Source organism: Oncorhynchus clarkii, chromosome 3, assembly GCF_045791955.1.
Source record: "Oncorhynchus clarkii lewisi isolate Uvic-CL-2024 chromosome 3, UVic_Ocla_1.0, whole genome shotgun sequence".
Classification (NCBI taxonomy): domain Eukaryota; kingdom Metazoa; phylum Chordata; class Actinopteri; order Salmoniformes; family Salmonidae; genus Oncorhynchus; species Oncorhynchus clarkii.
The window spans coordinates 18,689,780-18,707,617 of record NC_092149.1 but is presented as its reverse complement, the minus strand read 5'-3'; the positions used below and the strand labels follow the sequence as shown (position 1 = coordinate 18,707,617).

The following is a 17,838-nucleotide window of genomic DNA, read 5'->3' as shown; positions in this document are numbered from 1 at the left end:
CAGAGACTCTGGGTTCGAGCCCAGGCTCTGCCGCAGCCGGCCGCGCCCGGAGGTCCATGGGGTGAAGCACAATTGGCCTAGCGTCGTCCGGGTTACGGAGGGTTTGGCCGGTAGGGATATCCTTGTCTCATCGCGCATTAGCGACTCCTGTGGCGGGCTGGGCACAGTGCACGCTAACCAGGTTGCCAGGTGCACAATGTTTCCTCTGACACATTGGTGTGGCTGGCTTCCGGGTTGGATGCGCGCTGTGTTAAGAAGCAGAGCGGCTTGGTCGGGTTGTATTTCGGAGGACGAATGGCTTTCGACCTTCGTCTCTCCCGAGCCCGTACGGGAGTTGTAGCGATGAGACAAGATAGTAACTACTAACAATTGGATACCACGAAATTGGGGAGAAAAGTGGGTAAAATTCAAAAAAGTTAATATTTCACTCGATCCTGACTAGTCTCTCAGTCCCTGCCACTGAAAAACATCCCCACAGCATGATGCTGCCACCACCATGCTTCACCGTAGGGATGGTGCCAGGTTTCCTCCAGACGTGACGCTTGGCATTCAAGCCAAAGAGTTCAATCTTGGTTTCATCAGACCAGAGAATCTTATTTATCATGGTCTAAGAGTCCTTTAGGTGCCTTTTGGCAAACTCCAACTAGGCTGTCAAGTGCCTTTTACTGAGAAGAGGCTTCCGTCTGGCCACTCTACCATAACGGCCTGATTGGTGGAATGGTGCTGTCAAGAGAATTTCAATCTCAATGGTTGAATTCAACTGCTTTAAATACCTCTGTCTGTATCCTGAAGGTTGTAAGTCTCCAGTTCAAAGAAACAGACAGAGTCTCAGCTTACAATTGGTCAGTTCTTTATTCAGAGAGCTCTGCCATCTCAAGTTCAGAGCCCATCTTTTATACACACACATCAGTCGAGAACATCAGCCGCTTTAGGCGGGTTGTATTGTTTCACTGTACACATACATTGTTAATCATATTCTGCAACATGTTTCATAAATTTCTGCAAGCCTAACAGTTTCTCCACTCCACAGGTGGGGACAGAATGTCCTGTTATTGGTTTCACAGTTGCACGAGTTGTCTGTCGATTGCTCCTCTTATCATTTGTTTCACACTTGCACCCTGGTTACATAGATAAAAAGGAACAAAATGTCCTGGTTCTAATTCTGACTAAAACTACACACATCATCAGATTATAGTTTTATGATTCTAGCACGTCACACAGTTCTACAGTTTCAGGGTGGAATACTTTAGTCATTGCTTTAAACATATAAATTATTCTATCAGGTGCAGAGATGGTTGTCCTTCTGGAAGGTTCTCCCATCTCCACAGAGGAACTCTGGAGCTCTGTCAGAGTGACGATTGGGTTCCTGGTCACCTCCCTGACCAAGGCCCTTCTACCCTGATTGTTCAGTTTGGCAGGGAGGACAGCTCTAGGAAGAGTCTTGGTGGTTCAAAACTTCTTCCATTTAAGAATGATGGAGGCCACTGTGTTCTTGGGGACATTCAATACTGCAGAAATGTTTTGGTTCCCTTCCCCAGATCTGTGCCTCATCACAACCCTGTCTCGGAGCTCTATGGACAATTCCTTCAAACTCATGGCTTGGTTTTTTCTCTGACATGCACTGTGTGTATTGATGAGGATTTTTTTTTATTTAATCAATTTTAGAATAAGGCTGTAACGTAACAAAATGTGCGTGCTCAGAGTCCTAACCCAGAGTCCCAAGCTTGGTGACAAGCTTGGAGGGGACAATGGTGTTGAACCCTGTACTGTAGTCAGTGAACAGCATTCTCGCATAGGTATTCCTCTTATCTAGGTGGGTGAGGGCAGTGTGGAGAGCAATTGAGATTGCATCATCTATGGATCTGTTGGGGCGGTATGCAAATTGGAGTGGGTCTAGAGTGTCTGGGATGGTGGAGTTAATGTGTGCCAGCCTCTCAAAGCACTTCATGATTACAGAAGTGAGTGCTACAGGGCGGTAGTCATTGTGGCATGAAGCCTTAGAGTTCTTGGGGACAGGAATGATGGTGGTCATCTTAAAACATGTGGGGATTACAGACTGAGACAAGGAGAGGATGAAAATTACCGTGAATATGCCTGCCAGCTGTTCTGCACATGCTCTGAGAACGCGCCCTGGAATACCGTTGGGCCTCGCGGCCTTGCGGTGTTGACCTGATCAAAGACCTTTCTTGCGTCGGCCTCCCAGAGCGAGATCACCCAATCCTCTGGGTCGGTGACGGCCCTCACACCCTGCATGATGTTGTTGTTGTCCAATGCATTGAGTTTGTCTGGTAGAGAGGAATCGTTGGGCAGGTCACGGTTGGGTCTTCCTTTGTAATCCATAATGGACTGTAGCCCCTGCCACATGTGGGCGTCGGAGACTGTGCAATATGATTCCACCTTATTCCTTTGTTGTCATTTTACAAGTTTTATGACTCTGCGCAGGTCATCGCCGGAATTCTTGTACTTATTCCTATCCTCGGCCGTAGACTCAGGGTTGTCTACGATAGCGCTGTGTTTAGTTTATTGCCAACCTTGTGTTAATCCAGTGCTTTTGAGGTGGTTAGCTCATCAATATTATTGTCGGAGTCTCCAAACATATTACAACCAGTGATAACAAAGCAGTCCTGTAGCATAATCTTTGATTCTGGTGACTATTTCTCAACGGAGAAAGTCACGGGTACTTCCTGTTTGAGTTTCTGCTTGTAAACAGGAAGCAGTTGTACAGACTCACGGTCTGGTTTGGCTTATGGCGGAAAAGGGAGGGCTTTGTATGCTTGATTGTGAGTAGAATAGCAGTGGTCATTATCGACCCTAGTGGCGTTGGAGACGTGTTGACAGAAGTTGGGCATCACGTGTTTTAGTGACGTGGAATTAAAATTGCCGGTAACCAGAAAAGCAACCTCTAATTGTAGGTTTTCTTGCTTGTTTATAGCCTTGTACGGTTTGTTAAGGGCCAGTTTGCTGTTTTTCTTGTCCTGAGGTGGAATGTACACAACAGTCACGATAACAGCTGAAAACTCCCTCTGGAGGTAGAAGGTATTCCAAGACTATCAGGTATTCCAAGACGGGTGAACAGTGGGTCGACACTTCCACCGCGCTGGAGTTAGCACACCAGTTGGTGATGATGTAGAGGCAAACCCCTCCCCCATCGATTTCCCAGACTCCACTATCCTGTCCACCCGGTGAATGGAGAATCCATCGAGTTGGATAGCCATGTAGGGTATCTTGTTCGAGTGCCATGTTTCGGAAAAGCAAAGAATGTTGCAGTTGAGGGTCCCGTTGGTAGCAATGCAATGCCGATGTTTCCTCTTGGGTAGCTCGAAAATTGGATTGGAATTACAGAGAGAGCCCAGGGGTAAGTGTCATGTTCGTTTTTAGGATCGGACCAAGGCGCATGGTATGTGTACATTTTCATTTATTTCAAGAATGAAACACTGAACGAAAAAACAAAATAACAAAACAAAACAAACCGTGATGCTATACAAACGAGTGCTGACAGGCAACTACACATAGACAAGATCCCACAAAACACAAAAGGGAAATGGCTACCTAAATATGATCCCCAATCAGAGACAACGATAAACAGCTGTCTCTGATTGAGAACCATATCAGGCCAACATAGACATACAAAAACCCCTAGACCTACAACAACCCTAGACATACAAAAATCCTAGACAATACAAAAACTAGAGTACCCACCCTAGTCACACCCTGACCTAACCAAAATATAAAGAAAACAGAGATATCTAAGGTCAGGGTGTGACAGTAAGTAACTGTCGATCTGATTTTTAAAAGTTATTGTCGGTTGTAAGAAGTAATAGAGGATACATTTATCGAAAATAAAGTAAAAATAAACAACAAAATAATCACAAAAAAAGTTAAGTTGGGTCGGAGGTTGCAAAACAGCTGCCATCCAATACGCCGCCATCTTTCTTCAGGATGTAAGTGAGTGTAATATGCTGTGATGGTCAATGAAAACATCAAATTTGACCATAGAAGTAGTAGTTCATGAAGGTTCCTGTCAATGAATGGCTGCTGGTAGGTCACTTTTGTAAATTTAAGAGCAGACATCCTTTATGCAAAACTGCTAAAGAAAGTGTCAAAAGTTCAGCGGAAGCAATATTCCGCAAACGTTATAAAACACCACAAAGTCCACACTAATCAGGAAAAGGTGAATGAAATGTAGCTTTTAGTGCACTTGTGTAATTCACTCATCTCACCAAGCAACTGAGATAAAATAAGCTGTGTATGACGTAAGTAAGTCTGGATGTTCAAAATCCAAGTAACGATAAAAGAGGTGTTGTTTGCATAAACTCTTAGTCCCATTATATTTTATATCACACATCTGTATTATTGTATGTGACACAATAGATCATATGTGTATGTAAAACAGTAAAACAGGCCCTTGACAGTTAAACAGGCCCTTGACAGTTAAACAGGCCCTTGACAGTTAAACAGGCCCTTGACAGTTACTGAGTAAACGCTGAGACTGGGGTCAACTTGATACTAGAGTTTCTTGGTAATTGTGCCTGAATGTAGAACTATATATTTAGCAAATATACACATTAAAAACAAAGACTACATAAAGTATGGCCATGTTGTGATGGATCCAGACAACAGGCTTAGTCTGTGTCACCAGAGCTTATGGTTTTATTTCTAAAATGCAGAAGCAACATTATGCTCATAATGTCCAGCTCAGGACTCAGTGGACACAGCAATGGAGGGAGTAACCTGCCATTTGAGAGAGCTGTGGTGGGCACACCAAATTACTGACAGATGCTGTGAGTTGCTTGTCACATGCTCGGCAGTGCAGAGAGGGACATAAACACATGTATATGTCCAGATGTTGATTCAAACAGTCAACACAGAGTTATTACACTGAACCTCAAGCAAACATGAGCTCACCCCACAAAGAGCGAAACCCATTACAGTCATGCAGGCCACAGCCACCCTTTTCAGGGATGGGTTTAGAAGTTGGTGGCCTTTATAGGTAGTCTGGCTCAAGGTCTGTAGGGCTTTAGCCATCTATTCTAAATACTGTTGTCATTGCCATTCAAAACCACATAAATGGTAACAGGCTTATGCATCAAGATGCATGACATTATTCCTGGACACCTGGCCAGGCAGCAACAGAACATAGGCTAGTTCACTCACTTAGAGCTACACTGAGTGTACAAAACATTAAGAACACCTGCTCTTTCCATGACATAGACTGACCAGGTCAATCCAGGTGAAAGTTATGATCCCTTATTGATGCCACTTGTTAAATCCACTTCAATCCGTGTAGATGAAGGGAAGGAGACAGGTAAAAACAAAAAAAATGTATTTTAAGCCTTGAAACAATTGAGACATGGACTGTGTATGTGTGCCATTCAGAGGATGAATGGGAAAGACAAAATATTTAAGTGCTTTTGAATGGGGTATGGTAGGCGCACTGGTTTGGCACACTGGTTTGTGTCAAGGACTACAACGCTACTGGGTTTTCACATTCAACAGTTTCCTGTGTATCAAGAATGGTCCACCACCCAAAGGACATCCAGCCACCTTGACAACTGTGGGAAGCATTGGACCATGGGCCAGCATCCCCGTGGAACGCTTTCAACACCTTGTAGAGTCCATGCCCCGACAATTTATGCAACTCAATATTAGGAAGGTGTTCCTAATGTTTGGTATACTCAGTATACATTGTTGATAGGACTAATTGCAACCTAAAACATCTCTACAAACTATGCTTAAAATCACCAACAAATATATGGATACTCCCAATAGGCTATTCAAGTTTCAATGTACCCTACCCATACAAACACAGATTTGGCTTTCAACAATAATAAGTGGATAGATTGTAGTTAATGAGGAAATATTGCAGCATAGTCACTTAGCTATATAAAGACCATTTCTACCCTCAAAGGAAATGGCAGAACTTCCTCTGGTTACAGATTCCAAATCACATTTTGCTACCTCTCCTCCACCACAGGGAAAAGCAGATGTTCCTTGCTTTTGCGCTGCGTTCATGTGCTATTCGGAACTAGGACACTTTGAAACGTACGACTTGCTATACAGTTGTAGTTATACACGTGCAGTGTTCAACGAATCAGACTTTTCCGAGTTTCCTGGTTCCGAATAGCATGTGAACGCGGCTTCTATCAACGTTGACGAGTCATCATGAATGTCATACAAGTTGTGGCGGTGATGACTGTCGTATAGCGTCATTAGCCTTCTCCATAATGAGAAAATGATACGCACGGTTTTTAAACGTGGACACCACTGTCACTGCTAGGTAGCAATTCCATTGATTCAGAATTATTCTAATTTTGAGAACTGTGTAGTTAGGCTATATAGCTTGATGCCTGTGTCATAACAGTTCAATTAATTTTGTCATTGTGGGTAAGCAATGCGTTGTACTACACACAAACACTTAGCCAACAAACATTGTTTAAAAATGTATATTTGTTACGTGTTGAATTGTGTGTTTCTTGCACAGAATGTGGATATTTTCCAATGAAAAGCATCTCATGTGAAGTGCCTGTTACAACTGTGTCTTCCAGCTGAACATATGAAGAACTGACGTCACACCTCAAGATGCTACACAGTCTGCGCTCCTGACTACATCAGTGTAGTCGTACCGTTTTCGTTCCAGACAACGTCCTTCAAGCTGAAGAGACAACTCCGTTCGCCTGTTCTGATTGGAATATACACGTTATTCAAGGTATGTCTATAACATTTTTCACCATTCATTGGAGTAATCATATTACATTGGTATTTGTAGGCTTCTACGTCAACAGTTGATGAACGAATAAAACAATAGAAATTCGGTACCATCCGTTTTAAAACTTTGCAAATAAATAGCCAACCCGAGCAACAGTTACATTCATATCATTTGTATGTGTAGCTTATGTCTTATGGTTATGATATACCAGTTGAGGGTAACATTAACTTATTAATAATTTGTAATAAAAATAACTGAATGAATCCATAATTCCTAACAAATTTTAATAAGCAATACTAAATCAATAAATGACTCGTACATGATAAATAGGTAACTTAAGCAGTGCATTTTATAGGCATATTACTCATTATCCAACTAGATGAGAAATATCAACTGAATCACATTTTATTTTTCATTCTATATGAAAAACCTTCCTTCCTCATTCCATAGTTATATTCCATAGTATACAAGATAGGCAACTGTACTGTGAAACTCTGAACAAATCCTTTTCCTTAATTACTCCCCCCAAAAAACGAATTATAGAGTGCACATTCTCCAGTTTTATAATGATCTTGGGGTTTCCAAAATGTTCTATCTTTGTGGCTTGTGAGGGCAAGTTAAGGAGATATACCTTAATTAACACATTTGTTGCTAAATTCATGATTCTCAGCACATTTGAAGTGTGTCAGTGAACTCTAGGGGATGTAAATAAGAACAGCAAGGCAGCATGCCTGAAGAGTGGTGAAGGTCATATATCCTAAGAATTGAACAACATACTAAATATGAAAATATTAAATGGTTTATGCAGATTAGACAACTTTGCACATCATTAATTTACTGTATATTATCAAACTGTCATCTTCTCTGAAAATTAAACATTTTTTTCTTTACCCTCTCAGGTTCTCAAACACAATGATGGCCTTAACCACAACTCCTTTGTATCCTGAGATCTGGACAGAGCTGTCTCACAACGACTCATCGCCAGGCAACTCGACAGACGACTATGAGGACTACCCTGACGAGCACGCAAAGCTCCGGCAGTCCCTCAACTTCATGTCCCTCATCGTTTACTGCCTGGCCTTCGTGCTGGGGGTTCTGGGAAATGGACTTGTCATCTGGGTGACGGGATTTAAGATGAAGAAGACGGTCAACACGGTGTGGTTCCTCAACCTGGCTGTGGCCGACTTCCTTTTCACAGCATTCCTGCCTCTGAGCGTGACCTACACAGCCATGGACTTTCACTGGCCCTTCGGCAAGTTCATGTGCAAGCTCAACTCCACGATCAGCTTCCTCAACATGTTCGCCAGCGTCTACATCCTGGTGGTCATCAGCATGGACAGGTGTGTGTCCGTGGTGCGCCCTGTCTGGGCCCAGAACCATCGGAACATACGCAAGGCATCCTGTATCAGTCTGGGTGTCTGGCTGTGGGCCCTGGTCCTCAGCTCCCCCTACTTTGTCTTCCGGGACATCGGGGCATCCTACAAGAACGAAGAAATCCTCAACTGCTTCAACAACTTTGCTTTCTCCGATGACTATGACACAAAGGAGGTGGCAGAGCTGCAAGTGTTCCGCCATCAGGCCATGATCGTAACCCGCTTCCTGCTGGGCTTCGTGGTGCCCTTCGCCATCATCGTCACTTGCTACGCCATCATCATCCACCGGCTCAAGAGGAACCGCAACCTGGCCAGCCACTCCGGGAGGCCATTCAAGATCATCGCTGCAGTCATCACAGCTTTCTTCCTGTGCTGGGCCCCCTACTACATCATGGCCCTGATCGAGATGGTGAACAACGCGGCCGCTGAGTTCAGCTACACGTTAGACCACGTCACCACCATCGGGGTCCCCATATCCACCAGCCTGGCCTTCCTCAACAGCTGTCTGAACCCCCTGCTGTACGTGTTCATGGGCCAGGACTTCAAGGAGAAGCTGCGCAAGTCCGTTCTGACGGTTCTGGAGAGTGCCTTCACCGAGGAAGTGTCAAGGTCCAACCACACCTACACAAACTCTGGACTCACAAGCCGTAGCAAGGAGAAGTCCTATTCTGATGCTGAGGTATAGGGTCTTATATTATAATGAGAAAAACGTTATTGACCACATAATCTGGAAATTTGACTTTGGCTTTACGATAACATGATTGACATCATTTAAAGCAAAGAAAATACAAACATTAGAAGGACCTTGTCATCAAGGTAATTCAATAATGTTTTCAAACAGCTTGACACTTAGTTTAAGGGAAAGTTTAAGGCAGGATTTAAGAAATTGAACCCTGAGCATGTACTCAGTTTTAACAAGGTAAATCTCCAGGACTGAATTCAAATCAAAAAGTTTGATTTCAATAATATTTTGTGACTCAGAAAATGATGGGTTCTGTGGACACATTTCAGCACTGTTTTTGTATGAGCGATACAGTTACTATTGAGAATGTTGAAAGTGGGGTAGACTGTTAATAGGGAATACTAGATAAGATCAGAATAATTTGTATGATACACACATGTCATTGTTCAAGCTGAATATATAAATTGTCTGTCTTTTCGTTCAAAGCCACTTTTTGTACATGCTTGTTTTTGTAAAAAAATTGGCTAATATTTAACAAGGTGACTATTATCTGTGGTTTAAACTTGTACAGTTTATTATTGAAGGAATGTTGTTTATCCTTAATACTTTGATGTATATGTTTGTATTTGTATACCTTTTTATGTTTGTATGATGTTATTAAATGGTTGAATAGACGACTACTTATTCATTTCAATTTTCCAGAAATCTCCTGAAGGCATAACCATCTCTGCCACATGGTGGCAGCAAAGCTCTGTCACAGTTAGATTAAATGGAAATGTAATTTTGAAAATAAATCTTCCGCCTTGTGTCAAAAATCCCTCCCTATCTATTTAGGATTATCCCTGACATGCTTTTTAATTTACAGATTGTATATCAATTCATACTGTATTGCTTTGACCTGTCCAATGGTATTAGATCAATGATGGAGGAAGCAATTAACAATTTGATTCCCCCTCTCATTTCAACTGGGGTTAAACCTTTTTTTCCAACCATTTCTAGGCCAATTGAACTTTGTGCATTTGTAGCTTTAGAACAGTACATGTTTTCATGATGATGATCATCATCATCATCACCACCACCACATCATCAACACCTTAATCATAACTGAATTTAACTTTACATTATCAACTCTTTAATCCTTTCACATTTGTAGAAGTTCAACTTGCTACAGGCAAAATATGATGGTGTCCTTCAAGGTAGCCTGTTTTTACAACTTCAGTCAACCTAGATATATTTCTGCTTCAGTAGGGTTAAGGCTATAACTGATATTTTGGCAACAATGTATAGAATAGAATAGTGATAGTGTACGAGTCTACAAGACAGACTGGTAAAATAATAGCTTATGGAGTGGTCATGAGGTGGGGGTAAGATGGCGGACAGGAAAACGTTTAGAAAAGTGGAACATATACTACAAAAGTATGTGGACACCTGCTCGTCGAACATCTCATTCCAAAATCATGGGCATTATTTTGGAGTTGGTCCCCCCTTTCCTGCTATAACAGCCTCCACTCATCTGGGAAGGCTTTCCACTAGATGTTGAAACATTGCTGCAGGGACTTTTTTCCTTTCAGCCACAAGAGCATTAGTTAAATTGGGCACTGATGTTGGGGATTGGACCTGGTTTCCAAATCATCCCAAAGGTGTTTAAAGTGGTTGAGGTCAGGGCTCTGTGCCGGACAGTCTTTGTTCTTCCACACCGACCTCGACAAACCATTTCTGTATGGACCTTGCTTTGTGCTGAAACAGGAAAGGGCCTTCCCCAAACTGTTGCCACAAAGTTGGAAGCACAGAATCGTCTAAAATGTCTTTATCTGCTGTAGCATTAAGATTTCCCTCATAGCCCGAACTATGAAAAACAGCCCCAGACCATTATTTCTCCACCACCAAAATTTACAGTTGGCACTATCTATTCGGGCAGGTAGCGTTCTCCTGGCAGCCCAGATTTGTCCATTGGACTGCCAGATGGAGAAGAGTTATTCATCACTGCAGAGAATGCGTTGCTACTGCTCCAGAGTCCAATGGTGGCGAGCTTTACACAACTCCAGCCGACGCTTGGCATTGCGCATGGTGATATTAGGCTTGTGTGCAGATTTTCGGCCATGGAAACACATTTAATGAAGCTCCCGACAAACAGTTATTGTGCTGATGTTGCTTCCAGAGCAGTTTAGAAGTCTGTAGTGAGTGTTTAACTGAGGACAGACAATTTTTACACGTTACACTTCAGCACTCAGCAGTCCCGTTCTGTGAGATTGTTTGGCCTACCACTTCGCAGCTAAGCCGTTGTTGCTCCTGGACGTTTCAACTTCACAATAACAGCACTTACAGTTAACAGGGGCAGAAATTTGACAAACTGACTTGTTGGAAAGGTGGCATACTATGATTGTGCCATGTTGAAAGTCACTAAGGCCATTCTACTGCCAATGTTTGTCTATTGAGATTGCATGACAGTGTGCTCGATTTAATATACTTGCCAGCAACGGGTGTGGCTGAAATAGCAGAATCTACTCATTTCAAGGGGTGTCCACAGACTTTTGTATATATACAGTAGTGTATTATAAGTACATTTGGAATGGGGACAAGCACAAGCCATCTGGAAGATCTGATGAAGGAGAATATGGCGGTCAGGGAAAGAAGGAGAAAAGTGGAACATGTTTTGAATGAACATGGAAAGGTGGATCACACAGAACTTTTGGAAGAGCTACAGAAGGAAATTGAATCTGACCAGTGTGAGGATTAATTAACTGCGGTGGCAGGTGCGGTAAAGAGCGTAGAGTTTGATCCTCATCGTGATTATGACAAAGAAGATTCTGGCCCAGTGGGAGTGATATTTTTGGAGAGAATGGATCCTTGCCTTCTGGCAGATCAATATGTGGTGTCAGGTTGGGTGGTAAAGAGGTTGGGGAATGTTGGGTCGGTTTAAGTGACTCACAGTGGAATCGTGCACATTTTTTGCGTTCCTGCCTTCTAGAGGGAGCGTGCGATCCGCACCACACGACTGGGTACAAGAACTGTGACTTGTTTTCGTCTCTGGAACAGGGCGCCGTTAAAAAGAGTGATAACTGGAGTGGCGTTAAGTATTAAGTGGATCAACTGGCGATGAAGATTTGTTTGGTGCGACACAGACCCGGTGGATAACTGGTGAAACAAAGAAGACACTGTCTGTACTTCTGAGTTTTGATGCAGAGGTTGGATGTGTCAGTTATCCCGTGTTAGCTTTTGTCCTAAATCCATTACAGTGTTTTAGGTTTCAAGCTTATGGTCATGTGGCAGCAGTGGGTGATGGGTGATACACAGCCAATACAGTAGGTGGCGGCATTCACCTATAATATTTGTTTGCGGACCGCCTTAATACCAAAGAAAAAGAAGAAGACTAGCCGATGGTCTCCGCCCCTTTCTCCTCCCCTGATTCTTATAATTACTATATAGAAAAAATGGGGCTAACTAGCGGGGAACTGGGTGGATACAACACGATTCACAATGTAACATAAGTGGAGCGATATAAAGAATGGGCAGAGAAAGTCTAACCTAATCGGACTTTAGAAATGTGGTAAGTACATTCCAGAGTTCGATCCGATACAAGTTATACCTAACCTTGCTAGCTAGCTTCATGGACGATCAGATAGGCCTCGCGCAATCTACGCTAGCTAACGTAGTAGTCGCGGTGGCATCATTGCGCAAACAAAAGCGAAGAATTGAGCTAGCTATCTTGCTGTTGTCACCTGGTTGTCTCCTTACAAGCCAGATACAATGCATTTCGCACACATGTTCGCATTTCGTTTAAATACATTGTTTTTTTTTTCTCTCTAACAACGTAGTTAGCTAAATAACTTTTGTAGAGTTGGAGGCGAGCAGCAGCCCGACATTTTGTTGGTATCAAGACAGCTGTCACGATGCTTTAACTCTGGCTCTACACATGCAGAGAATCGCTAACTGACTATGTGGCCATTGGCCAGACTGTCATAAGGGTATCTAGTGAACTTATTTCATATATACAAAAATATATCTGGTCATACAGGGTTGTGAAATGTATCTAGCTAGCTATCTAACCCCGTTTAGATAAGAATACAGTTCATGTAGTTACGCAACTTATTCAAAATGGACACTTCTAGTGTATTTTTGAGTATGGATAGCTAGCTAGCTGATTACATGTTTTAAAAAATGATCAGCGTTTTCAACTGTTACTGACTTATTTTTCATAACTGTACAAACTACATAACTGTTCTCATGAACTGTAAAGTTAGCTATTTGGTAGAACCTGACCGATATGAGATGTTTGGATCTGCTTTTAGTTTGTAAATGTTCATGATAACCAATATATCTGCCAACATTTATATTATTATAGCTGGAATAAAAAAAAAAAAAATCTGTATGGATTGTGTTTAAAACAGCTCTACAAGGGTACCTCAGAAAGCTGATTTCATAATTTACTTTTTAGGAAAGAACATTCAATGTAAGCACCAGAAAACCAAAACTTTTATTGGTGGTGGGGGGGGTTTATTCAAGGGAAAGGAGGATAAACTGCAGAGATTGCAGCAAAAAAATGTGTCTCTGAAGACTGAGCTGCATCATGCTAGCCAGTTGGAAAACAATGAACTTGACAAGTTTTCTATGTTTTGTTATTTAGATATGTTTTCATTGAGTGTAGGGCTGTAGACACTAAATTCTGGTAGTTGTCAATTGAAAGGAGAAACTTAAATGAGCACGGTTACGTGCACACACTACGATTATCGTGGATAGTCAGATTAACATAATAGTTTGTTTTAAAACAATACATTTCTCAAATCCTGTTTACATGGACACTGAAATCAGGCTACCTGATGGGACTTAAATAAATGCAGAAATTGATAATAAAAAGAAACGTCCCAGCAGCGTGACAGTGTTCATGTTTGCAAAGCCTATTTGATTTGGATCAAATACACAGCCGGAAAGCTGATTGTTAGCTGTTTACGTGTCCTAATAAATCGAAAGATTGCTCAGAAAACCAAGTGTTTTATTTGGTGCATGCTTACTTGGATTTTGACTGTACGCCGATTAAGATAAGCAGATACGTTTCGAGTTAGGTCAGGGGTTATGGGTAGGATTTAGCGTAGGGATGTCCCAAGGATACCAGGTGGCACTAATCCTCAGTGAACAGTGTCAAGTACTCTCACACAGCTAGTTAGCTGACTAGCACTCCTCATGGAAATGGGGGTGGTGAAACGTGAATATGAACCAGTCTCTGACAAGTGTCAGCCCAAATATTAAAACTTAGCTACGACACGCTACTTTGTAACATTCTATATCGTTTGTACCTATGAAAACATTTGAATGACAGAGCTTGAGGAATACCCTTCGCAAAGATGAAATACAGTGCATTCGGAAAGTTTTCAGACCCCTTCCCTTTTCCATATTTTGTTACGTTACAACTAGAGGTCGACCGATTACGATTTTTCAACGGCGATACCTATTATTGGAGGACCAAAAAAAGCCAATACCGATTAATCGGCCGATTTGTTTTATTTATTTGTAATAATGGCAATTACAACAATAATGAATGAACACTTATTTTAACATAATATAATGCATCAATAAAATAAATTTAGCCTCAAATAAATAATGAAACCTGTTCAATTTGGTTTAAGTAATGCAAAAACCATGTTGGAGAAGAAAGTAAAAGTGCAATATGTGCCATGTAAGAAAGCTAACGTTTAAGTTCCTTGCTCAGAATATGAGAACATGAAAGAGGGTGGTTCCTTTTAACATGAGTCTTCAATATTCCCAGGTAAGAAGTTTTAGGATGTAGTTATTATAGGACTATTTCTCTCTATACGATTTGTATTTCACATACCTTTGACCATTGGATGTTCTTATAGGCACTTTAATATTGCCAGTGTAACAGTATAGCTTCCATCCCTCTCCTCGCCGCTTCCTGGGCTCGAACCAGGATCACATAGACAACAGCCACCCTCGAAGCAGCGTTACCCATGCAGAGCAAGGGGAACAACCACTCCAAGTCTGAGCGAGTGATGTTTGAAACGCTATTAGTGCGCACCCCGCTAACTACCTAGCCATTTCACATCGGTTACACCAGCCTAATCTCGGGAGTTGATAGGCTTGAAGTCATAAACAGCGCAATGCTTGAAGCATTGCGAAGAGCTGCTGGCAAAACGCACAAAAGTGCTGTTTGAATGAATGCTGGTGCCTACCATCGCTCAGTCAGATTGCTCTATCAAATCATAGACTTAATTATAACATAGTAACACACAGAAATACGAGCCTCAGGTCATTAATATGGTTGAATCCGGAAACTATCATTTCGAAAACAAAACGTTTATTATTTCAGTGAAATATGGAACTGTTCCGTATTTTATCTAATGGATGGCATCCCTAAGTCTAAATATTGCTGTTACATTGCACAACCTTCAATGTTATGTCATAATTACGTAAAATTCTGGCAAATTAGTTCGCAATGAGCCAGGCAGCCCAAACTGTTGCATATACCCTGAGTCTGTGTGCAATGAACGCAAGAGAAGTGACACAATTTCACCTGGTTAATATGGCCTGCTTTTAGCTAAAAATATATACTTCTGTGTATACTTCTGTGTATTAATTTTAAAAAAGACATTGATGTTTATGGTTAGGTACACGTTGGAGCAACGACAGTCCTTTTTCTCAAATACGCACTGCAACAATTTATATGCAACGCAGGACACGCTAGATACATTTGTAATATCATCAACCATGTGTAGTTATAACTAGTGATTATGATTTATGTTTTTTTACAAGATAAGTTTAATGCTAGCTAGCAACTTACCTTGGCTTCTACTGCATTTGCGTAACAGGCAGTCTCCTTGTGGAGTGCAATGAGATGCAGGTAGTTATAGCGTTGGACCAGTAAACTGTAAGGTTGCAAGATTAGATCCCCCGAGTTGATAAGGTGAAAATCTGTCGTTCTGGCAGTTAACCCACCAAGGCAGTTAACCCACTGTTCCTAGGCCGTTATTGAAAATAATGTGTTAACTGACTTGCCTCGTTAAATAAAGACTAAAGGTATAAAAAAAAATTGGGGCTAAAACGGTGCCCAAAAATATCGATTTCCGATTGTTATGAAAACTTGAAATCGGCCCTAATTAATCGGCCATTCCAATTTAATCGGTCGACCTCTAATGGAAATATCTCGGGAAGTGAACGATAGAAGTGACGTGACATGCAGCCAAAATGGATGCGCACATTTGCCACACTCAAGAGATGCGAATGTTGTCATGGACCTGCTGCTTTTTTTTTTACTCTGTGTAAGCTGTAAGTGTCCCATATACCTCACTGTAAAGCCGCCTTGAAGGCGCTGTAAAGCACAAGTCTAAATGCTTAGAAGATTGAGGGTGCGCGTACCATTCACTTTTGTCATGGGGAAACCCGTTGGATGACGTTTTTTTTACTACAAAAAGTGGACTTTCATGTTTTGCATCAGACTGGGTTAAAAAGGAGCATCATTTGAATCATTAGCATGTCCATTTCCTACCCATCTCTGAAATGTGTTTGATAGTTACTGTCACATAAAACTTGATCACTCATCAACCCTTACTGGGTGTGGCGAAAGCTTCTCAAAATGGTTGACCTGAGGGTATTGGAAGCAAAGTAAGGTTTCGATTAAGGTAACTGTTTGGCTGCTCTTTTTTAGGCCGTTTTGATAATAGGAGGAGCTAGTATCTGGACAATACAGGTGTCAATTGTCTCCATCTAATTTGAATGAGACTGAATTAATTTGTTTCAAAAGGTGTCAGCCTTTTTAACAGAATTGAAAGCTGATATAGGAGAGGCTTTGCAGCGCAGGAGAGGCTTTGCAGCGCAGGAGAGGCTTTGCAGCGCAGGAGAGGCTTTGCAGCGCAGGAGAGGCTTTGCAGCGCAGGAGAGGCTTGGAAATTTGTAGCATCCAATCATTTTTGTTCCTACTCATGGTGTTGTAATAAAACTGTTATAGTTAGTCAGGACCAGCACCTACACCATATGTTTGGTAAAGTAGTAACTTATTTTTTCTCTTTCAGTTGTTGACCAGACAAAGGAAGAGTTCTACAAAACAAGGTGCTCATGAAGAATGGAACTAACCATGTTTAACATTTAACTTTGATAATTGAATACACCCTAATGGATTACGTAAGCTCCGCTGAACCAGATGTTGATGCCTTCATCTGCACAGAATGTGGGGATGGCTTCAGGCGCTACCTTGACTTGGTTAAACACATTACTGTTCATGAACGACTCAGGACTCATGAACAAACAGATTCGTTTTCCCTTGACAGTTTACCCAATGGGTTTCAAGTTCCCCGTGAGTATGCTCTCCATGAAAATGGAACTTTCATAGTGGTTGACAGATCTGGACCATCAAACAACCCTTCTGTCAAGCAGCCATCTTCAACTCCTTCACCTTATCAGAATTCAAAGACCATTGTACTTACAACTAAGCCAGCCAAAACTGATCTACGTGTTAACACAGTATCTCACTCCCAGTGCCGCAGTGTCTCTCCTCTAAAACAGTACCGATGTGAAACATGTGGAAAATCGTTTAACAACCAGCTGAGTTTACAACACCATCAACAGTATCGGAATTTAGAGCAAGGTTATAAGTGCACCTTGTGTTGCAAGATCTTCACAGATAAAGAGAGGCTAAGGGAGCATCTCCAAGAACATGCCCATGAAATATTTTACTGCTGTGGTCAGTGTGGAAAACGCTTTCTGAAACAAGAGACCCTGTATGCTCATCAAAAAGAGCAGCATGGATCGCTGGGGCTCAAACAAATGGGGAAGTCAGACAATGGTCAAGAGAACATAATACAGAAAACATATCCCTGTAAGAAGTGTAATCTGTGTTTTTTCTGGCTCTCCGACATGCAGAGCCACTTACTCAGTCATTCCAAAGACAAACTATTATCTGTGAACTCTTCATCCAAAATCGAGCAACAGTCTCAGAAAGATGAGCTATCACATACCATAGAGTACAGCGACAGCACCCCTACCGATGTGACCAAACAGTACAGCAGCGGCACCCCTACTACCGATGTGACCAAACAGTACAGCAGCGGCACCCCTACTACCGATGTGAC

At 41.9% G+C, this 17,838-nt stretch overlaps 2 protein-coding genes across 2 annotated transcripts; both read left to right on the top strand.

The window, feature by feature from the left end:
• The first annotated feature begins 6,613 nt into the window (after nt 1-6,613).
• Nucleotides 6,614-9,576, top strand: LOC139405791 (chemerin-like receptor 1). Its single transcript, XM_071148216.1, has 2 exons — nt 6,614-6,706; nt 7,606-9,576. Exon 2 carries the CDS (start codon nt 7,619-7,621, stop codon nt 8,762-8,764), a length of 1,146 nt encoding a protein of 381 aa, XP_071004317.1. The 5' UTR covers nt 6,614-6,706; nt 7,606-7,618; the 3' UTR covers nt 8,765-9,576.
• Nucleotides 9,577-12,140: 2,564 nt separating this feature from the next.
• Nucleotides 12,141-17,836, top strand: LOC139385032 (oocyte zinc finger protein XlCOF6.1-like; the record flags this gene model as incomplete). The annotated part of the gene is made up of 2 exons (XM_071130070.1): nt 12,141-12,308; nt 16,783-17,836. A coding segment is annotated over exon 2 (954 nt), but the record flags the coding sequence as incomplete, so codon positions are not given.
• Between the last annotated feature and the right edge of the window lie 2 nt (nt 17,837-17,838).

What these genes read in the sequence shown, in the direction of transcription:
- LOC139405791 (XM_071148216.1), top strand. Translation starts at nt 7,619, where the DNA reads ATGATGGCCTTAACCACAACTCCTTTGTATCCTGAGATCTGGACAGAG.